The sequence below is a fragment of the Tachyglossus aculeatus genome (assembly GCF_015852505.1).
Source record: "Tachyglossus aculeatus isolate mTacAcu1 chromosome 12 unlocalized genomic scaffold, mTacAcu1.pri SUPER_6_unloc_1, whole genome shotgun sequence".
NCBI lineage: Eukaryota > Metazoa > Chordata > Mammalia > Monotremata > Tachyglossidae > Tachyglossus > Tachyglossus aculeatus.
In genome coordinates this window covers 18,513,732-18,536,263 of record NW_024044828.1, presented here as the reverse complement: position 1 = coordinate 18,536,263, position 22,532 = coordinate 18,513,732, and the positions used below count along the sequence as shown (strand labels likewise).

Sequence of the window (22,532 nt, the reverse complement as noted above, 5' to 3'; positions counted from 1 at the left end):
CAGGTTGGCTCTCACACCCACCATGCGGCACTGGAGCAAATAAAAGTGGTTTTTTATTGACGTGACCTGTCATTCATTCATTCATTCATTCAGTGGTATTTATGAAGCACTTACTGTGTGCAGAGCACTGGACTAAGCGCTTGGGAAGGACAGGTTGGCTCTCACACCCACGATGTGGCACTGGAGCAAATAAAAATGGTTTGGTTTTTATTCATTCATTCATTCAGTGGTAATTTATGGAGCGCTTACGGTGTGCAGAGCACTGGACTAAGCGCTTGGGAAGGACAGATTGGCTCTCACACACACCATGTGGCACTGGAGCAAATAAAAGTGGTTTTTTATTAACGCGACCTGTCATTCATTCATTCATTCAGTGGTATTTACGGAGCGCTTACTGTGTGCAGAGCACTGGACTAAGCGCTTGGGAAGGACAGGCTGGCTCTCACACCCACCATGTGGCACTGGAGCAAATAAAAGTGGTTTTTTATTGACGCGACCTCTCTGTCATTCATTCAATAGTATTTATGGAGCGCTTACTGTGTGCAGAGCACCGGACTAGGCGCTTGGGAAGGACACCATCATTACGACTGAATGAATGAACTGAATGAATGAATCTGTGAAGTGGGGATACTGAGAGCTCACCTCCTCCAGGAGGCCTTCCCAGATTGTACATATTTATTCTATTTTTATTTTATTTTGTTAATATGTTTTGTTTTGTTGTCTGTCTCCCCCTCCTAGACTGTGAGCCCGGCGTTGGGTAGGGACCGGCTCTCGATGTTGCCAACTTGGACTTCCCAAGCGCTTAGTCCAGTGCTCTGCACGCAGGAAGCGCTCAGTAAATACGACTGAATGAATGAATGAATGAATGAGAGCGCCTGGGCTTTGGAGTCACAGGACCTGGGTTCTAATCCGGGTTAGAACAGGGAAGACCTGGGAGCGGGAGGGGGGCGTCAGATGTCTGGACTTCACATCCCTTCCCGGAACAAGTCCCAACACGGACCTGAGGAATTTATTCCGAGGGAGCGGGGCTGCTTCAGGACGGCAGGGAACTCAATGAGTGGTTAACAAATGCCATTATTATTATGATTATTATTATCGTTATTACTTTGTACCCCAGAAGCCCTTAGAACAGTTCTTTGCACATAGTATGTGCTTAACAAATGCCATTATTATTATTATTATTATTATTATCGTTATTACTTTGTACCCCAGAAGCCCTTAGAACAGTTCTTTGCACATAGCAAGCGCTTAACAAATGCCATTATTATTATTATTATTATTATTATCATTATTACTTTGTACCCCAGAAGCCCTTAGAACAGTTCTTTGCACATAGCAAGCGTTTAACAAATGCCATTATTATTATTATTATTATTATTATTATTATCGTTATTACTTTGTACCCCAGAAGCCCTTAGAACAGTTCTTTGCACATAGTAAGCGCTTAACAAATGCCATCATTATTATTATTATTATTATTATCGTTATTACTTTGTACCCCAGAAGCCCTTAGAACAGTTCTTTGCACATAGCAAGCGCTTAACAAATGCCATTATTATTATTATTATTATTATTATCGTTATTACTTTGTACCCCAGAAGCTCTTAGAACAGTTCTTTGCACATAGCAAGCGCTTAACAAATGCCATTACTATTATTATTATTATTATTGTTATTACTTTGTACCCCAGAAGCCCTCAGAACAGTTCTTTGCACATAGCAAGTGCTTAACAAATGCCATTATTATTATTATTATTGTTATTACTTTGTACCCCAGAAGCTCTTAGAACGGTTCTTTGCACATAGTATGCGCTTAACAAATGCCATTATTATTATTATTATTATTATCGTTATTACTTTGTACCCCAGAAGCCCTTAGAACAGTTCTTTGCACATAGCAAGCGCTTAACAAATGCCATTATTTATTATTATTATTATTATTATTATTATCATCATCATTATTACTTTGTACCCCAGAAGCTCTTAAAACAGTTCTTTGCACATAGTATGCACTTAACAAATGCCTTTATTATTATTATCGTTATTACTCTGTACCCCAGAAGCCCTTAGAACAGTTCTTTGCACATAGAAAGCGCTTAACAAATGCCATTATTATTATTATCGTTATTACTTTGTACCCCAGAAGCCCTTAGAACAGTTCTTTGCACATAGAAAGCGCTTAACAAATGCCATTATTATTATTATCGTTATTACTTTGTACCCCAGAAGCCCTTAGAACAGTTCTTTGCACATAGCAAGCGCTTAACAAATGCCATTATCATTATTATTATTATTATTATTATCGTTATTACTTTGTACCCCAGAAGCCCTTAGAACAGTTCTTTGCACACAGCAAGCGCTTAACAAATGCCATTATTATTACTATTATTATTATTATTATTATTATTATCGTTATTACTTTGTACCCCAGAAGCCCTTAGAACAGTTCTTTGCACATAGCAAGCGCTTAACAAATGCCATTATTATTGTTATTATTATCATTATTACTTTGTACCCCAGAAGCCCTTAGAACAGTTCTTTGCACATAGCAAGTGCTTAACAAATGCCATTATTACTGTTATTATTGTTATTACTTTGTACCCCAGAAGCTCTTAGAACGGTTCTTTGCACATAGTATGCGCTTAACAAATGCCATTATTATTATTATTATTATTATTATCGTTATTACTTTGTACCCCAGAAGCCCTTAGAACAGTTCTTTGCACATAGCAAGCGCTTAACAAATGCCATTATTTATTATTATTATTATTATTATTATCATCATTATTACTTTGTACCCCAGAAGCTCTTAAAACAGTTCTTTGCACATAGTATGCACTTAACAAATGCCTTTATTATTATTATCGTTATTACTCTGTACCCCAGAAGCCCTTAGAACAGTTCTTTGCACATAGAAAGCGCTTAACAAATGCCATTATTATTATTATCGTTATTACTTTGTACCCCAGAAGCCCTTAGAACAGTTCTTTGCACATAGAAAGCGCTTAACAAATGCCATTATTATTATTATCGTTATTACTTTGTACCCCAGAAGCCCTTAGAACAGTTCTTTGCACATAGCAAGCGCTTAACAAATGCCATTATCATTATTATTATTATTATTATTATCGTTATTACTTTGTACCCCAGAAGCCCTTAGAACAGTTCTTTGCACACAGCAAGCGCTTAACAAATGCCATTATTATTATTATTATTATTATTATTATCGTTATTACTTTGTACCCCAGAAGCCCTTAGAACAGTTCTTTGCACATAGCAAGCGCTTAACAAATGCCATCACTATTATTATTATTATTATCGTTATTACTTTGTACCCCAGAAGCCCTTAGAACAGTTCTTTGCACATAGCAAGCGCTTAACAAATGCCGTCACTATTATGATTATTATTATCGTTATTACTTTGTACCCCAGAAGCCCTTAGAACAGTTCTTTGCACATAGCAAGCGCTTAACAAATGCCATCACTATTATCATTATTATTATCGTTATTACTTTGTACCCCAGAAGCCCTTAGAACAGTTCTTTGCACATAGTAAGTGCTTAACAAATGCCATTATTATTATTATTATTACTTAGAGAAGCGGCGTGGCTCAGTGGAAAGAGCCCGGGCTTTGGAGTCAGAGGTCATGGGTTCAAATCCCGCCTCCGCCAATTGTCAGCTGTGTGACTTTGGGCAAGTCACTTCACTTCTCTGGGCCTCAGTTACCTCATCTATAAAATGGGGATTAAAACTGTGAGCCCTCCGTGGGACAACCTGATCACCCTGTAACCTCCCCAGCGCTTAGAACAGTGCTTTGCACATAGTAAGTGCTTAACAAATGCCATTAAAAAAATACGATTGAATGAATAGAGATTTAATTCTATCTGTTCTGACGATTTTGACACCTGTCCACATGTTTTGTTTTGTGGCCTGTCTCCCCCCTTCTAGACTGTGAGCCCATTGTTGGGTGGGGACCGTCTTTAGATGTTGCCGACTTGTACTTCCCAAGCGCTTAGTACAGTGCTCTGCACACAGTAAGCGCTCAGTAAATAGGATGGAATGAATGAATGAACGAATACCCCAGGGGTTGTCTCCCCCTTCTAGAGTGTGAGCCCACTGTTGGGTAGGGACTGTCTATGTTGACAACTTGGACTTCCCAAGCGCTCAGTACAGTGCTCTGCCCACAGTAGGCGCTCAATAAATACGATTGAATGAATAGAGCTTTAATTCTATCTGTTCTGACGATTTTGACCCCTGTCCACGTGTTTTGTTTTGTGGCCTGTCTCCCCCCTTCTAGACTGGGAGCCCGTTGTCGGGTGGGGACCGTCTTTAGATGTTGCAGACTTGTGCTTCAATCAATCAATCAATCAATCGTATTTATTGAGCGCTTACTGTGTGCAGAGCACTCTACTAAGCGCTTGGTTAGTCCAAGTTGGCAACATCTAGAGACAGTCCCTACCCAACAGTGGGCTCACAGTCTAGAGGGGGGAGACAGACAACAAAACCAAACATATTGACAAAATAAAATGAATAGAATAGACAAGCGCTCAGCGTGGCTCAGTGGGAAAGAGCCCGGGCTTTGGAGTCAGAGGTCGTGGGTTCAAATCCCGGCTCCACCACTTGTAAGCTGTGTGACTTTGGGCCAGTCACTTCACTTCTCCGGGCCTCAGTTCCCTCATCTGGAAAATGGGGATGAAGACTGTGAGCCCCACGTGGGACAACCTCATCACCTTGTATCCTCCCAGCGCTTAGAACAGTGCTTTGCACATAGTAAGCGCTTAATAAATGCCATCATCATTATTATTGTTACAGTGCTCTGCACACAGTAAGCGCTCAGGAAATACGATGGAATGAATGAATGAATACCCCAGGGGTTGTCTCCCCCTTCTAGACTGTAAGCCCACAGTTGGGCAGGGACCGTCTCTAGATGTTGCCAACATGGACTTCCCAAGCGCTTAGCACAGTGCTCTGCACACAGGAAGCGCTCAGTAAATAGGATGGAATGAATGAATGAATGAATGAACGGATCCGTTGGCGCGCGCGCGGGCGGCCTCCAGGGGGCGCGCGCAGCGTTGCTAGGGGCGCGCGCGGCGTTGCTAGGGGCGCGCGAGCCGTCGTCAGAGGCGCGCATGCGTCGACCCCGCCGGGGAGGGGCGTGGCCCCCTTTCCCGCCCTCCCATTGGCTCGCCGCTCCCGCCCTTTCTCCTCACCCGGGTGGGCGGGACCAGAGGCGGAAGTGACGCCGGCTCCCCCAACGAAGCCAAGTTTGAAGCGGGGAGTTGCCCGCGCCGGCGGCGCCTCGGAGCGCGAGCGGCGCGGCCGGGTCCGGAGCGGCCCGTGGGGCCCGCCAGCAGCCGGAGGAAGGGGCCCGGAGGGCGACGGCGAGGGCCGTCCGGCCCCCGGCCCCGAGAGGGCCCGCCCGCGCCGGAAGTGGGAGGCCTCGCCCTCGGAGGCGGGGACCGGAAGTGGAGGCCCCGCCCTCGGAGGCGGGGGACCGGAAGTCGGGCGCTCCGCCTTCTGAGGCGGGGGACCGGAAGTGACGGAGATGGACGGCGGGCCCGCCCCCCTGCGCCTGGCCGCCGCCGCCGCCTGGAGGGTGGTGCGCATGCGCCGCGCCGCCCACTACCCCCGCGTCCTCCAGCTGCTGAGCGTACTGGACGCCACCGCCCCGGGCCTCGTCCGCTACCGGCACCACGCCCGACTCTGCCTCGGCCTCAGGGCCAAGGTATTAACGTCATCATCATCACAATTATCATCATCATCATCACAATTATCATCATCATCATCATCATCATCACAATTATCATCATCATCATCATCATCATCACAGGATTGGGTAGGCGCTTACTAGGTGCCAAGCACTGTACTAGGCGCTGGGGGACTTGCAAGGCAACAATAAGGAGGGTATATGCGCTGGGGGACTTACAAGATAACAAGAATAATAATAATAATCATAGGATTGGGTAGGCGCTTACTAGGTGCCAAGCACTGTACTAGGCGCTGGGGGACTTGCAAGGCAACAATAAGGAGGGTATATGCGCTGGGGGACTTACAAGATAACAATAATAATGATAATAATAATAATCATAGGATTGGGTAGGCGCTTACTAGGTGCCAAGCACTGTACTAGGCGCTGGGGGACTTGCAAGGCAACAATAAGGAGGGTATATGCGCTGGGGGACTCACAAGATAACAATAATAATAATAATCATCATCATCATAGGATTGGGTAGGCGCTTACTAGGTGCCAAGCACTGTACTAGGCGCTGGGGGACTTGCAAGGCAACAATAAGGAGGGTATATGCGCTGGGGGACTTACAAGATAACAATAATAATGATAATAATAATAATCATAGGATTGGGTAGGCGCTTACTAGGTGCCAAGCACTGTACTAAGCGCGAAGCGCGGGGGGACTTGCAAGGCAACAATAAGGAGGGTATATGCGCTGGGGGACTCACAAGATAACAATAATAATAATAATAGGATTGGGTAGGCGCTTACTAGGTGCCAAGCACTGTACTAGGCGCTGGGGGACTTGCAAGGCAACAATAAGGAGGGTATATGCGCTGGGGGACTTACAAGATAACAAGAATAATAATAATAATCATAGGATTGGGTAGGCGCTTACTAGGTGCCAAGCACTGTACTAGGCGCTGGGGGACTTGCAAGGCAACAATAAGGAGGGTATATGCGCTGGGGGACTTACAAGATAACAAGAATAATAATAATAATCATAGGATTGGGTCGGCGCTTACTAGGTGCCAAGCACTGTACTAGGCGCTGGGGGACTTGCAAGGCAACAATAAGGAGGGTATATGCGCTGGGGGACTTACAAGATAATAATAATAATAATAATAATAATCATAATCATAGGATTGGGTAGGCGCTTACTAGGTGCCAAGCACTGTACTAGGCGCTGGGGGACTTGCAAGGCAACAATAAGGAGGGTATATGCGCTGGGGGACTTACAAGATAACAAGAATAATAATAATAATCATAGGATTGGGTAGGCGCTTACTAGGTGCCAAGCACTGTACTAGGCGCTGGGGGACTTGCAAGGCAACAATAAGGAGGGTATATGCGCTGGGGGACTTACAAGATAACAATAATAATAATAATAATCATAGGATTGGGTCGGCGCTTACTAGGTGCCAAGCACTGTACTAGGCGCTGGGGGACTTGCAAGGCAACAATAAGGAGGGTATATGCGCTGGGGGACTTACAAGATAATAATAATAATAATCATCATCATCATAGGATTGGGTAGGCGCTTACTAGGTGCCAAGCACTGTACTAGGCGCTGGGGGACTTGCAAGGCAACAATAAGGAGGGTATATGCGCTGGGGGACTTACAAGATAACAACAACAATAATAATAATAACAATGATGGCATTTGTGCAAATCACTGTTCTAAGCGCTGAATAATAATCATTATAATATTTGTGTAATATATAAATATAAATTGTAATATAAATATAATATGATTATATAATAATTACATATATAATTATTATTATTCAGCGCTCAGAACAGCGCTGTTCTAAGCGCTGAATAATAATAATAATAATGAGGGCATTTGTCAAGCACTAAGCGCTGGGGGAGATACGAGGTACTAATAATACTAGCAATATGCTACTAATGTACTAATTACTAATATCAATCAATCAATCGTATTTATTGAGCGCTCTGTGTGCAGAGCACTGGGCTAAGCGCTTGGGAAGTCCAAGTTGGCAACATAGACGGTCCCCATCCAACAGTGGGCTCACAGTCTAAAAATGCTAATAATGATGGTATTGCTGAAGCGCTTACTATGTGCCAGGCGCTGTTCTAAACACTGGGGGAGGTACAAGGTAATCATAATAAAAATGAGGGTATTTGTCGAGCAATTACTAGGTGCCAAGCACTGTACTAAGCGCTGGGGGACTTGCAAGATAACAATAATGAGGGTATTGCGCTGGGGGACTTACAAGATAACAATAACAATATCAACAATGATGGCATTTATTAAGCGCTTACTATGTGCAAAGCACTGTTCTAAGCACTGAATAATAATAATAATAATAATGAGGGTATTTGTCAAGCGCCAAGCGCTGGAGGAGATACGAGGTAATAATAATACTAATAATATACTACTAATTACTAATATACTAATATGCTAATAGTGATGGTATTTCTGAAGCGCTTACTATGTGCCAAGCGCTGTTCTAAACGCTGGGGGAGGTACAAGGTAATCATAATAAAAATGAGGGTATTTGTCGAGCGATTACTATGTGCCAAGCGCTGTTCTAAGCGCTGGGGGAGATACGAGGTAATAATAATACTAATAATGATGGTATTTGTTGAGCGCTTACTGTGTGCCAAGCGCTGTTCTAAGTGCTGGGAGAGATACGAGGAAATAATATTAATAATGATGGTATTTCTGAAGTGCTTACTATGTGCCAAGCGCTGTTCTAAGCGCTGGGGGAGATACGAGGTAATAATAATATTAATAATGATGGTATTTCTGAAGCGCTTACTATGTGCCACGCACTGTTCTAAGCACTGGGGGAGATACGAGGTAATAATAATAAAAATGATGGTATTTTTTAAGCGCTTACTATGTGCCAAGCACTGTTCTAAGCGCTGGGGGAGATACAAGGTAGTAATAATAATAATGATGGTATTTGTTAAGCGCTTACTATGTCCCGAGCGCTGCTCTAAGCGCTGGGGGGGATACAAGGTGATCAGGTTGTCCCATGTGGGGCCCCCAGTCTTCATCCCCATTTTCCAGATGAGGGAACTGAGGTACATAGAAGTAAAGTGACTTGCCCAGAGTCACACAGCCGACAAGCGGCGGGGCCGGGATTAGAACCCACAACCTCCGACTCTTTCCACTGAGCCACGCTGCTTCAGGAGTGCAGGTCACGCTCAGCGATCGATCTTTGGTATTCGTTCATTCGATCGTATTTATTGAGTGCTTACTGTGTGCAGAGCACTGTACTAAGCGCTTGGAAATTACAGTACAACAATGGTGTTTATTGAGCACTTCCCATGCGGGGAGCGCGGTAGAGAGGCAGCCTGGGGTTGTGGATAGAGCTCAGGCCTGGGAATCAGAAGGTCATGGGTTCGAATCCTGACTCCACCAACTGTCAACTGGGTGACTTTGGGCAAGTCACTTCACTTCTCTGGGCCTCAGTTCCCTCATCTGTAAAATGGGGATGAAGACCGGGAGCCCCAAGTGGGACAACCTGATCACCTTGTATCCTCCCCAGTGCTTTGCACATAGTAAGCGCTTAACAAATGCCATCATTATAATTATTAATCCCGGCTCCGCCACTTGTCTGCTGTGTGACCTTGGGCGAGCCACTTCACTTCTCTGGGCCTCAGTGACCTCATCTGGGAAATGGAGACCGTGAGGCCAGTGGGGGACAGGGACTGTGTCCAACCCGCTTGGCTCATGCCCACCCCAGCGCTTCGAACAGTGCTTTGCACATAGTGAGCGCTTAATAAATGCCATCAAAAAAGAACCCAAAACAGTGCCCGGTGTGTAGTATTTATTTTATTTATTTATCTATTTATTTTATTTTATTAATATGTTTTGTTTTGATCTGTCTCCCCCTTCTAGACTGTGAGCCCGTTGTTGGGTAGGGACCGTCTCTAGATGTTGCCAACTTGGACTTCCCAAGCGCTTAGTAATAATGATGGCATTAATTAAGCGCTTACTATGTGCAAAGCACTGTTCTGAGCGCTGGGGAGGTTACAAGGTGATCAGGTTAGTACAGTCTGTACTTCCCAAGCGCTTAGTAATAATGATGGTATTTGTTAAGCGCTTACTATGTGCAAAGCACTGTTCTAAGCACTGGGGAGGTTACAAGGTGATCAGGTTAGTACAGCGCTCTGCACACAGTAAGCACTCAGTACGACTGAATGAATGAATGAATGAATGTAGTAAGCGCTTAACAAATAGCACCATTACTACGTCTCTGGGCCTCGGTTCCCTCATCTGTTAAGGAGAAGCAGCGTGGCTCAATGGAAAGAGCCCGGGCTTTGGAGCCAGAGGTCATGGGTTCAAATCCCGGCTCCGCCAATTGTCAGCTGCGTGACTTTGGGCAAGTCACTTCACCTCTCTGGGCCTCAGTTACCTCATCTGTAAAACGGGGATTAAGACTGCGAGCCCCCCGTGGGACAACCTGATCACACTGTAAACTCCCCAGCACTTAGAACAGTGCTTTGCACATAGTAGGTGCTTAATAAATGCTATTAAAAAAAAAATGGGGGTGGAGACCGTGAGCCCCGCGTGGGACCACCTCATCACCTTGTAACCTCCCTAGCAGTTAGAGCGGTGCTTTGGGAGTGTCCCCTCCGAGCGCTTAGCACAGAGTAAGCGCCGGCCTAACAAGTAGCACAGTTATTGGTATTACTGAGCGCTTGGGGGAGTCCACTACAGCGGAACCGGCCGACCCGTTAGGCTCCGGGGCGGGCGGCCTGGCCGTCCCAGCCTAGAGCCGGCGCTGGCCGTCCCGCAGATGGTGGTGGAGCTGATCCTCGGAGGGCGGCCTTGGCCCCAAGTACTGGACGCCCTGAACCACCACTTCCCCCAAAGCGGCCCCGCGGAGCGGCACCCCAACGCGGTGAGTCCACCCCGAGGCTTGGAGGGGATGCGGGAGAAACCCGGGCCCGCCCAAAGGCCCCAAGGTCCTGGGTTCCGATCCCCGCCCTTCTCTGGGCCTCGGTTCCCTCGTCTGCCAATCGGGGATGGAGACCGTGAGCCCCATGGCGGGTGGGGAGTATCCACCCCAGCGCTTAGTAAGGCGCCGTGCACATCGCCTAAGAAACAGAAGCAGCATGGCTCAGTGGAAAGAGCCCGGGCTTTGGAGGCAGAGGTCGTGGGTTCAAATCCCACCTCCGCCACTCGTCAGCTGGGTGACTTCAGGCGAGTCACTTCTCTGGGCCTCAGCGACCTCATCTGGAAAACGGGGATGGAGATTGTGAGCCCCATGGGGGGTGGGGAGTATCCACCCCAGCGCTTAGCACGGTGCCGTGCACATAGCCTAAGAAACAGAAGCAGCGTGGCTCAGTGGAAAGAGCCCGGGCTTTGGAGGCAGAGGTCGTGGGTTCAAATCCCACCTCCGCCACTCGTCAGCTGGGTGACTTTGGGCGAGTCACTTCTCTGGGCCTCAGCGACCTCATCTGGAAAACGGAGATGGAGACTGTGAGCCCCATGACGGGTGGGGAGTATCCACCCCAGCGCTTAGCACGGTGCCGTGCACATAGCCTAAGAAACAGAAGCAGCGTGGCTCAGTGGAAAGAGCCCGGGCTTTGGAGGCAGAGGTCGTGGGTTCAAATCCCGCCTCGGCCACTCGTCAGCTGGGTGACTTTGGGTGAGTCACTTCTCTGGGCCTCAGCGACCTCATCTGGAAAACGGGGATGGAGACCGTGAGCTCCATGGGGGATGGGGAGTATCCACCCCAGCGCTTAGTAAGGCGCCGTGCACATAGTAAGTGCCTAACAAACAGAAGCAGCGTGGCTCAGTGGAAAGAGCCCGGGCTTTGGAGTCAGAGGTCGTGGGTTCAAATCCCGGCTCCGCCACTCGTCAGCTGGGTGACTTTGGGCCAGTCACTTCTCTGGGCCTCAACAACCTCATCTGGAAAATGGGGATGAAGACCGTGAGCCCCCTGTGGGACAACCTAATAATAATAATAATAATGATGGTATTTATTAAGCACTTACTATGTGCAAAGCACTGTACTAAGCGCTGGGGAGGTTACAAGGTGATCAGGTTGTCCCATGGGGGGGCTCACAGCCTTAATCACCACGGTCATCTCTGATCACCAGGTAACCTCCCCGGCGCTTTGAACAGTGCTTGGCACATAGTGAGCGCTTAATAAATGCCATTATTGTTATTAAATACCGTGATTATTGTAACCCCCCGCACCCCGGCAGACGGAACGGGACCTGGTGAAAATCCGCGAGGCCCAAGACTCCTTCTGTGAGCTGATCTGCCAGCTGGCCGAGTCGCCGGCGGGCCGGGGGCCCCGGCTGCAGGTGAGGGGCCGGCGGAGGTGAGTCGGGACCCCCACCCCCCACCCCGGGCCCCTCCGCCCTGCCCGACTCTCCGCTCCGATCCCCCCAGGATCTGGAGCAGGACTATGGAGAGCCCTTCCTGGTGGCCCTGGAGAAGCTGCTGTTCGAATATCTGTGCCAGCTGGAGATGGCACTGCCCGCCCTGCAGCCGCGGCAGGTGGGTGGCACGGCGGGGAGGAGGAGCGTGGGGGGCGAAGGGGCCGCGCCCGCGGGGCCAAGCGTGGGCTTCACCCTCCTCTCCCTCCCGCAGCTGCAGAAGGCGCTGAAGATGCTCCGGCCCGGAGCCGCCAACTCCTTCCCCCTGGCCCTGGGCCAGTACTGCACAGACCTGGGCTGGCCGCCCTCAGGTACCTCGGGGCCGGCCGGGATGGGAAGCGGCGTGGCACGGGGGCGAGAGCACCAGCGGGGATGGCCGGGGGTTCCGCCGCCTGCCCGCGGGGTGACCTTGGGCAAGCCGCTTGGCTTCTCTGGGCCTCGGTTCCCTCGTCTGGCAAACGGGGGTTGACACCGTGGGGTGGGCACTGCGGCCACCCCGGTGCTTGGCACAGAGTAAGCGCTTGACACATCCCGTCGTCATTATTATTATCGAATACCGTAATTATCCGTTCTGATGATGTCCGGTTGGCGGGGGGGTGGCCCCTTAGGGAGGCCAATCCCCCGGGGTCCGGTCCCCTTCCTCTCTTTCAGAGTTGCCCGCCGCGGGGCCGGAGTCCGAGCCGGGGCCTCCGGAGCGGAATCCCGCTCCCGCGCCCCTCCCGGGATCGTCGGGCCGGTCCGGCCCCGGCTCGGCCAGCCCCCCACGTGCCCACAAGCCCAGGGGCCTGGCCGGGAGGAAGCGGCCCGAGGCCCAGACGGGCCGGGACTTCAACCTGGCCCCCCTGGGCCGGCGGCGGGCCCACGGCCAGCAGCAGCGAGCCCTCGCCAGGGCCGGCCAGAAGGAGCGGCCCACGGCCATGCTGTCCCCGTTCAGGAGCCTCTGCCTTCCGGCCCCGCGGAAAGACAGGGTCCAGCCCCCGCGGCCCGGGGCGGGGCCGGCCGGGGCCCGAGGCGCGGACGAGACCCCCGGGGCCGGGGGCCGGAGGCCGGAGCGGGTGGAGGAGCCCCTCTGCGAACACAAGGAGTGAGTGGGGCCGGGCTTCTCTCTCCTGGGCCCCCCGCGATGCCGGTGGCTCCCCCTCACCCTCTCCCCTTTGCCCCTCACCCCAGGAACCTCTCGCACTGCCCAGCGGAGCCTCCGTGGCCGGCGCTCTCTGAGACCGGGGTGCCGGAGCCCGGTGAGTACCGTCGGGACGGGGGCCGAGGGAGACGGCTCGACACCCGTCCGCGTGTTCCCTTTGGCTGTCTGTCTCCCCCCTTCTAGACTGTGAGCCCATCGTGGGGCAGGGACCGTCGCTGGATGTCGCCGACTTGGACTTCCCGAGCGCTTAGTACAGTGCTCTGCACACCGTGAGCGCTCAATACGATTGAAAGAAAAAGAGAAACCCAGAGGCATGAGGGTAAACCGCCTCTCGCGCGGCCGACCTGAGTCCGTGCCCGCCTTCCGCAGGTCCCGCTCTGGACACCCTAGGCGACCTGGTGCTGGACTCCGAAGACGAAGGGAACGGCCAGCGGGCCGCCAAGGTGAGTGGCAGGGGCCCGGCCGCTCAAGTCCCCCTCGGGCCCCCCGACCTGGCGTGGATGACCTGTTCTCCCGGGTCGCCCTCTCTCTAGAAGTCTCTGGAGAACTATCAGAAGACCAAGTTTGACACGCTGATCCCCACCTTCTGTGAATACTTCTGTCCAGCCGAGCGGCGCGGGGCGTCCACTCCGACCCCGCCCCGGGGCCCCGCCGACCGACCCCGGCGGAGGCCGCTCTGAAGCCCACTGGGACCCGAGACGGCCCGCCGGGCCCGCCTCTTCTTCTCGGCGGAGGGACTGGGGCGGGGGGGAGAGAGAGGGAGGAAGGAAGGAAGGAAGGCGCCGCTTTTAACCTCGCTGGATTAAAGTCTGTATTGGCCAAATTGCCTCCGGGGCTGGGGAAGGGCGGAGGAGCCACGAGGAAGGAGAAGCAGAGGCGGGAGGGCGGGGGATCCCATCCCATCCCATCCCATCCCATCCCATCAGGGCGGGCGGTCAGGTCCGGCCTTCGGCGCCGAAGACGGGGTTGAGCTGCTGGGTGACGCGGATGAAGGTGGTCCGCCGGCTCAGCTCCTTCAGCTTGGCGGCCCCCACGTAGGTGCAGGTGGAGCGGATCCCGCCCAGCAGGTCCCGCACCGTCCCCTCCACGGGCCCCTTGAAGGGCACTTCCACCGTCTTGCCTTCCGAGGCCCTGGGGACGAGGGCGGGACGCCCGTCGCCTGGGCCCGGCCCGCCCGCGGCCTCCCCCCCCCGCCGGGGCGAGGGGCTCCCCTACCTGTAGTCGGCCACGCCTCCGGCGTACTTCCTCATGGCCAGGTCCGAGCTCATGCCGTAGAATAGCTTGTACTGCTTGCCCTCCCGCTTGATGAGGTCGCCGCCTGACTCGGCGTGGCCGGCCAGCATGCCCCCCAGCATCACAAAGTCCGCTCCGGCCCCTGAAGCGGGGAGAGGGGCCGGGGCTGAGGTCGGCCTCTCCACAGGCGAGGGTCCCCAACTTCCTTCCAGCCCTTACACCTCTGCCAGAGGGGAAGGGGGGAAGAGGCGGCCGCCCCGGGCTTTCGGCATTTCCTTCTCCCTTCCCTGGTTGTTTGGATAATGATGGTATTTGCTAAGCGCTTACTATGTGCAAAGCACTGTTCTAAGCACTGGGGGGATACAAGGTGATGAGGTAGTCCCACATGGGGCTCACAGCCTTCATCCCCATTTTACAGATGAGGGAACTGAGCCCCAGAGAAGCGACTTGCCCAGAGTCACCCAGCTGACAATTGGTGGAGGCAGGATTTGAACCCATGACCTCCGACTCCTGTGGCAGGGCTTCCAGCGTGGGAAGCCCGTCCCCACCTGCAGGCTCATTACTGGGGTCTGGCCTACAGCCAGGGGAAGCAGGTGGCCAAATTTAGTCTGATTCCAGCCACTTTCATCTTCCCTCCCGCCTCCTTGACTTGGCCTGCTCGCTGGACTCTGGGAGAGAGCAGGGACAGACCCCGGGGGTGGGATGTGGAGCAGAGGCCGGGGGGCGGGAGAAGGAACGCTGGGCTTGGTTTGGGCCACCAAGGCAGCCCGTGGGGTGGCCCCAGCCCAGAGTCTGCTGCCGGTCAATGGGGCTGGCTCACCTGGGTGCCTCAGGGGGACGGGGGTCTCCTAAGTCATGGGCCGGGGGAATTCGGGGGGGGCCCTGGCTGGACCTACCGGAGGAAGGTGAGGCCTGGTTTGGGGGGCGGTCACCCAGCCCCGCTCAAAGCAGGCAACCGTCCCTGCGGTCTCGGGGTCCGAGCCCCCCGGTCGTGCCGTGCTGGAGCTCCCCCTCAGTAGCTGGAAAAGGCCTGAGCCCCAACGATCCAGCCCTGGGGAAAACCCCTATTTGCTACACCCAGGGAGGGGATTCCCAGGGCTGCGCTCCCTGGCCTTGCCCCTTCCCCTTCCTTAGCGTCCAGCCGTCGGCCCCCTAAACCGGTTCCCGGCTGCGGGGCTCATCATCATCATCAATCGTATTTATTGAGCGCTTACTATGTGCAGAGCACTGTACTAAGCGCTTGGGAAGTACAAATTGGCAACATCTAGAGACAGTCCCTACCCAACAGTGGGCTCACAGTCTAAAAGGGGGAGACGGAGGACAAAACCAAACATACTAACAAAATAAAATGAATAGATATGTACAAACATATATACATATATACAGGTGCTGTGGGGAAGGGAAGGAGGTAAGGTGGGGGGGATGACTACGGCTGTTAGAAATACCCCTTTGTGGGGTCTGGGACTGAAGAACAGAAATGGTTGTGGCCTTGCCCCAACCCAACCCTGGCAGTCTGTTACTTCCATCCGCAACCTCGCCCTGCGGCAGCTCGGGTGGGAACAGCGGTCTCCCCTGAGGCCCACTCCCATTCATCCCCACCCCAACGGGTCCTGGGATAGTTCCGAGTTCGGTGGGGGACGTGTGAGCCGGCCGGACTCTCAGCTGTCGGCGTCCCCTGCTCTCTCCCTTCAGGCCTCACTAGAACCTGTCGTTGGCCCTGACTTCCCAACTTGGGGCCCCGATCCTACTCACCAAAGGCTTTGGCCACATCCCCGGGACAGCTGCAGCCTCCGTCCTGGCGGGGGGAGAGCAGAGACGCAGTGAGATGGGGTTTGGGGGGGGGGGGGGCCGGACCCTCTCCCCAACGGTCCCGTCTCGCCCTGGGGCCTTACGGAGATGATGTGGCCGTTGAGGCCGTGGGCGGCGTCGGCGCACTCCATCACGGCGCTCAGCTGCGGGTACCCGACCCCCGTTTTCTGCCGCGTGGTGCACACGGAGCCTGTAAGGACAGGGCCGGCGGGGGTGTCTAGTGCCCGGGAGGTGCCCGCCCCCTCCTCGGCCTCCTCTTGCGGCCCGACTTACCTGGCCCGATCCCCACCTTGATGATATCGGCCCCGGAGAGAATCAGCTCCTCCACCATTTCTCCGGTCACCACGTTCCCGGCCTGCGGGGAGGGAGGGCAGCCGCCCGGGGAGAGGCCGGATCGGCGTCCCTCGGGGCGGTGGGTCTGGGGGCGGCCGGGACCCTCCCCTGAGCTTTGGCGCGAGGACTGTGAGCCCACTGCTGGGTAGGGACTGTCTCTATATGTTGCCAACTTGTACTTCCCAAGCGCTTAGTACAGTGCTCTGCACACAGTAAGCGCTCAATACGATTGATGATGATGATGACTGGGGACCTAGCATCCCGGCGAGGGAGACCTTATCTCCGTTTTACAGCCAAGTGACTCTCTCAGCAGGGTCACCCAGGGTGAGGCATCCCCTCTCGCCCCCCGATCCTGGGGGCCGCGATTCCTAATTTCCAAGGTGAGTTACGGGGACGGCGACCAGGGGCCGTACCATGATGGTGTGCTGGGGGAAGCGCTTCCGCACGACCTTCACGAACTCGACGAAGTCCTCGGAGTAGCCGTTGGCGACGTCCAGGCAGATGTACCGGACCTCCGGCAGGGCCTCCAGGATCCGCGCCAGCTGCTCCAAGTCGGAGGGGCCCGTGCCCGAACTGGCCGCCACGTGCTACGGCCAAGACCGGGGCGGGGGGTGGTCAGCGGACCGGCCGGGAGGGGCCCGGGCCGGCGGGGAGCGGGGCGAGGGCGGCTTTACCTCCAGGCAGTCGGGGTTCTTGGAGGCAAACTCCTTCCACTGGTGCAGGTCGTAGTGCTTGTGGATTGCGGTGAAGAGGGAGAACTGTGAGGAAGGAGAGATACAATGCTGTCAAAGACAACGGGGCCACCCCCACACCCCTCTGCGTGGGCCCTCACCCTGCCGCCGGTTTGTTGGAGAGGGAAAAAGGGCAGCGGGCGGAAAGTGAACGGACGCGCATCGATGTCCTGAACGCTACGCTCGCCGTTGGAGAGGCAGAGACTGGGAGTCAGGAGAACTGGGTTCTAATCCCGGCTCTCGGCCTCTGGCTTGCCGCCCGACCCCCGCGGGACTCGCTGCCCTGGGCCTCGGTCTCCTCGTCTGGATGATGGGAGACGAGATCTCCCTCCCGCGGAGGTCGTGAGCCCCGAGTGCGGCAGGGCGCGTGTCCAATCTGATCATCCTGGCCCAGAGGAAGCCTTGATAAATATCTTAATTATTGTTCTAATTGTCAGCGTGATGCTGGGCGATCTAGCTGACCATTTTGCCCGCCCCCACCTACAATCGCACACTGCATGGGAATTTTAGACTGTGAGCCCACTGTTGGGTAGGGACTGTCTCTATATGTTGCCAACTTGGACTTCCCAAGCGCTTCGTACGGTGCTCTGCACACAGGAAGTGCTCAATAAATACGATTGATGATGATGATGATGATGAAATATCCCTTCTCCCCACCCCGGGCCCAATCTCTCCCTGATTTCAGTGAAGCAAAAACCACCTAGCTTCTTTGGGATGTTGCTAGAGGCTCCGGGACTGTCTCCTTTGATTCCTGGCCCTTCCTGGTGCCCACTTTATTCTCTCCTCTCACGGGGCAGAGGGCAGGGGAAAGTGTCCGCCCCTAAAAGAGTCGGGGTGCTTGGCTTGGGACCACGCTGACTTAGCCGCCCGCCCAACGCAGCGGGGGGCTTACGGGTCCGGGAGCCCAAAGACCCTGGGTTTCTAATTCCAGCTCTGCCGCTTGTCTGCTGGGTGACCTTGGGCAAGTCACTTCACTTCTCTGTACCTCAGTTACCTCCTCTGGAGAAGTGCTTTGCACACAGTAAGCGCAAGCAGCGTGGCTCAGTGGAAAGAGCCCGGGCTTTGGAGTCAGAGGTTACGGGTTCAAATCCCAGCTCTGCCCATTTTCAGGTCACTTCACTTCTCTGGGCCTCAGTTCCCTCATCTGTCAAATGGGGATTAAGACTGTGAGCCCCCCCGTGGGACAACCTGGTCACCTTGTAACCTCCCCAGCGCTTAGAACAGTGCTTTGCACAGAGTAAGCACTTAATAAATGCCATTATTATTATTATCTGTCTCTGGGCGGGGAAGGGGGTGGAGTCATCATCATCATCATCAATTGTATTTATTGAGCGCTTACTGTGTGCAGAGCACTGTACTAAGCGCTCGCCCTTCCTGGACCTTTTTCACAAAGGCAGAGAGTCCAGCTGGACTGGAAGCAGGGGTGTGGACTTGGTGACCTCTGAACCCGAGCGCCTCCAAGGATCAGAGCTGCCGGGCCGTCGGCGGGAACTTTGCCTCCAAAGTCAGGGAGGCGGAGGGGAGCTGCCGGCAGAGGAGACGGGGGACATCCACGGCCCGGTCCTTTCCTGTTCCCAACTGAAATCCACGCCTTAACTTTATTGTCTGCTGTCACCCATCATCATCATCATCAATCGTATTTATTGAGCGCTTACTGTGTGCAGAGCACTGTACTAAGCGCTCGGGAAGTACAAGTTGGCAACATCTAGAGACAGTCCCTACCCAACAGTGGGCTCACAGTCTAAAAGGGGGAGACAGAGAACAAAACCAAACATACTAACAAAATAAAATAAATAGAATAGATATGTACAAGTAAAATAAATAAATAGAGTAATAAATATGTACAAACATATATACATATATGCAGGTGCTGTGGGGAAGGGAAGGAGGTAAGATGGGGGGGATGGAGGGGGGAGAGGGCAGAGCAGCAGCTCTGCCACCCCACATGGGTCAGCCAGACGGGTACCAGTGGTCTGGGGGGGTGGCGGGAATAGGGATCCTGGCATCAAAGCAGCCCGCTGTGGGCAACAGCAGCAGCTCGGGAGGAACTGGGGCGATCCCAAGCTGGCTCTCCTCCTCCCTTCAAAGCCCTACTGAGAGCTCACCTCCTCCAGGAGGCCTTCCCACACTCAGCCCCCTCCCCATCCCCCCGCCTTGCCTCCTTCCCCTCCCCACAGCACCTGTATATACGTATATGTTTGTACGGATATATTACTCTATTTTATTTGTACAAACTTATTCTATTTATTTTATTTTGTTAATATGTCTTGTTCTGTTGTCTGTCTTCCCCTTCTAGACTGTGAGCCCGCCGTTGGGAAGGGACCGTCTCTCTATGTTGCCAACTTGGACTTCCCAAGCGCTTAGTACAGTGCTCTGCACACAGTAAGCGCTCAATAAATACGATTGAATGAATGAATGAATTGTAACGGGGAACGTCTGGAGGCATTTTTTTTTAACATTACGCATGCATGCCTTTTCCATTATTTCCTACAGGAAACCTCTACTTTGTTTAGGGCCCCTCCACTTACTCCTGTTTTCACAGGAGCAATTAATAATAATAATGGTGTTTGTTAAGCGCTTACTATGTGCAAAGCATTGTAACAGGGAACATCTGCAGGCATTTTTTTTAACATTATGCATGCATGCCTTTTCCATTATTTCCAACAGGAAACCTCTACTTTGTTTAGGGCCCCTCCACTTACTCCTGTTTTTGTAGGAGCAATTAATAATAATAATGGTGTTAAGCGCTTACTATGTGCAAAGCATTGTAACGGGGAACGTCTGTAGGCATTTTTTTTTAACATTACGCATGCATGCCTTTTCCATTATTTCCTACAGGCAACCTCTACTTTGTTTAGGGCCCCTCCACTCACTCCTGTTTTTGTAGGAGCAATTAATAATAATAATGGTGTTAAGCGCTTACTATGTGCAAAGCATTGTAATGGGGAACGTCTGTAGGCATTTTTTTTTAACATTATGCATGCATGCCTTTTCCATTATTTCCAACAGGAAACCTCTACTTTGTTTAGGGCCCCTCCACTTACTGCTGTTTTCATAAGAGCAATTAATAATAATGGTGTTTGTTAAGCGCTTACTATGTGCAAAGCATTGTAACGGGGAACGTCTGTAGGCCTTTTTTTTTAACATTATGCATGCATGCCTTTTCCATTCACTTACTCCTGTTCTCGTAGGAGCAATTAATAATAATAACGGTGTTTGTTAAGCGCTTACTATGTGCAAAGCGCTGCAACGGGGAACGTCTGTACGTAGGAAATAACCGAACGGTTATTATCGCACGCAAGCCTTACCTTACACAGCTCCTTGGCCATCTCAAACGTGCCCACCGTATCCATGTTGGCGGCGATGATGGGGACCCCCGAGTAGTTCTGCTTCGAGTTCCGGAAGACGAAGGATCGCGTGAGATTCACCTGCGGAGGGGGGGAGACGGCACGCTGCGGACCCCCGCTCGGGTTGGGTCACCGGTCGCCCCCGTCCCCGGCCGGCCTCGGCCTCGGCCTCACCTCGCTGCGAGACTTCAGGGTGCTGCGCTTGGGCCTCAACAAGACGTCCTTGAAGTCGAGCTTCACGTCGTTGTCGATGTGGGGCATGGCGGCGACCTCCGGGAGCCGGGGTCCCTGACGGGGAGAGGAAGGAGGGATTAAGACACAGTTGGAAACCCCATCACCTCTGGTCCCTTCAAGGCCCTACTGAGAGCTCACCTCCTCCAGGAGGCCTTCCCAGACTGAGCCCCTTCCCTCCTCTCCCCCTCGTCCCCCCTCCATCCCCCTCATCTTACCTCCTTCCCTCCCCCACAGCACCTGTATATATGGATATATGTTCGTACATATTTATTACTCTATTTATTTTACTTGTACATATCTATTCTATTTATTTTATTTTGTTAGTACGTTTGGTTTTGTTCTCTGTCTCCCCCTTTTAGACTGTGAGCCCGCTGTTGGGTAGGGACCGTCTCTAGATGTTGCCAATTTGTACTTCCCAAGCGCTTAGTCCAGTGCTCTGCACACAGTAAGCGCTCAATAAATACGATTGATTGATTGATTGATTGATTGATAAATACGATTGATGATGACAGCAAGTCAGAGTGGAGAATCTAGGCTGATCCCCTCATTCAATCATTCACTCAATCGAATTTACTGAGCTTCTAGACCGCGAGCCCGGTGTTGGGTAGGGACCGTCTCTATCTGTTGCCGACTTGTACTTCCCAAGCGCTCAGTCCAGTGCTCAGCACACAGCAAGCGCTCAGTAAATACGACTGAACGGATGAATTGAGCGCCTACTGTGTGCAGAGCACTGGACTAAGCGCTTGGGAAGTACAAATCCCCACCCAACAATGGGGGGTCACAGTCCAGAAGCAGCGTGGCTCAGTGGAAAGAGCCCGGGCTTTGGAGTCAGAGGTCGTGGGTTCAAATCCCCGCTCCGCCAGTTGTCAGCTGGGTGACTTTGGGCAAGTCACTTCACTCCTCTGGGCCTCAGTGACCTCATCTGGAAAAGGGGGATGAAGACTGGGAGCCCCCTGTGGGACCACCTGATCGCCTTGGATCCTCCTCAGCGCTTAGAACAGTGCTTTGCACACAGTAAGCGCTTAATAAATGCTATTATTATTATTATTATAACATGCCATCTCTCTGCCACCCTTGGGGTCAAGGCGGGCCTGCTTTCCCTGAAGGTGATGGGGGAGCCACGCAGTGACCTTTGACCTTTCCCCTCCCCCCAGTGACCCATTCCCGGGAATGATTGGGATGGGCAGGCCAAAGGGGGTGGTTCCCAACCCTTAGGGGAGGACAACTGGGGGCAAGGGAGGTCTCCTCAGGGAAAGATGGGGAGGGGGTCCCCCCGCTTCCGCTTGGGGGGTCCCCACTTCCGGCGGGGACGAGCGAGAGCCGAACCTCTGGTTGCCTAGCAACGGGGCTGAGGGCCGGCGCGCGGGGCCTGGTGGGCGCCCGGGACCGCAGACGTCCTGGAAATGGCGGCGGCGCGTGACCCGGAAGTGAAAGCCGTGGGCCTGACGGGAAATGTAGTCCATCCCCCACACCACCACCAGCCCAACTGCGTCTTGGGAAATGGCGGCTGCCCGTGACCCGGAAGCGAAAGCCGCGGGGGCTGACGGGAAATGTAGTCCGTCCCCTCACCGCGCCCTGGAAATGGCGCTTGTCCCGTGACCCGGA

At 52.9% G+C, this 22,532-nt stretch overlaps 2 protein-coding genes across 4 annotated transcripts; one reads left to right on the top strand and one right to left on the bottom strand.

Annotated features, from left to right (window-relative positions):
• The first annotated feature begins 5,281 nt into the window (after nt 1-5,281).
• TINF2 (TERF1 interacting nuclear factor 2) lies at nt 5,282-16,798 on the top strand. 3 transcript variants are annotated; one of them, XM_038740903.1, is made up of 9 exons: nt 5,282-5,724; nt 10,506-10,610; nt 11,923-12,024; nt 12,113-12,220; nt 12,314-12,410; nt 12,751-13,183; nt 13,270-13,337; nt 13,610-13,683; nt 16,166-16,798. In XM_038740903.1, exons 1-9 carry the CDS (start codon nt 5,545-5,547, stop codon nt 16,295-16,297), a joined length of 1,299 nt encoding a protein of 432 aa, XP_038596831.1. In that variant the 5' UTR covers nt 5,282-5,544; the 3' UTR covers nt 16,298-16,798. The 3 variants fall into 3 exon arrangements, with proteins under 3 accessions (XP_038596831.1, XP_038596830.1, XP_038596833.1); XM_038740902.1 differs by lacking the exon at nt 16,166-16,798 and adding an exon at nt 13,774-14,115; XM_038740905.1 differs by lacking the exon at nt 16,166-16,798 and having other exon boundaries at nt 12,708-13,183.
• Nucleotides 14,076-22,354, bottom strand: GMPR2 (guanosine monophosphate reductase 2). The gene is made up of 10 exons (XM_038740906.1): nt 22,254-22,354; nt 20,868-20,981; nt 20,655-20,774; nt 17,290-17,373; nt 17,029-17,202; nt 16,556-16,637; nt 16,366-16,472; nt 16,226-16,268; nt 14,456-14,615; nt 14,076-14,371 (listed from the first exon to the last, which is right to left on the bottom strand). The coding sequence occupies exons 2-10, from the start codon at nt 20,952-20,954 to the stop codon at nt 14,176-14,178; spliced, it is 1,053 nt and encodes a 350-aa protein (XP_038596834.1). The 5' UTR covers nt 20,955-20,981; nt 22,254-22,354; the 3' UTR covers nt 14,076-14,175.
• Nucleotides 22,355-22,532: the final 178 nt, after the last annotated feature.

Coding starts and splice junctions, on each gene's coding strand:
- TINF2 (XM_038740902.1), top strand. CDS start 5,545: ATGGACGGCGGGCCCGCCCCCCTGCGCCTGGCCGCCGCCGCCGCCTGG. Junction 13,338..13,609: donor GACCGGGGTGCCGGAGCCCG/GTGAGTACCGTC, acceptor CGCCTTCCGCAG/GTCCCGCTCTGGACACCCTA. Junction 13,684..13,773: donor ACGGCCAGCGGGCCGCCAAG/GTGAGTGGCAGG, acceptor CCCTCTCTCTAG/AAGTCTCTGGAGAACTATCA.
- GMPR2 (XM_038740906.1), bottom strand. CDS start 20,954: ATGCCCCACATCGACAACGACGTGAAGCTCGACTTCAAGGACGTCTTG. Junction 16,638..17,028: donor TCCCCCAGCACACCATCATG/GTACGGCCCCTG, acceptor CCCTCCCCGCAG/GCCGGGAACGTGGTGACCGG. Junction 14,616..16,225: donor GGATGTGGCCAAAGCCTTTG/GTGAGTAGGATC, acceptor TCCCCGCTTCAG/GGGCCGGAGCGGACTTTGTG.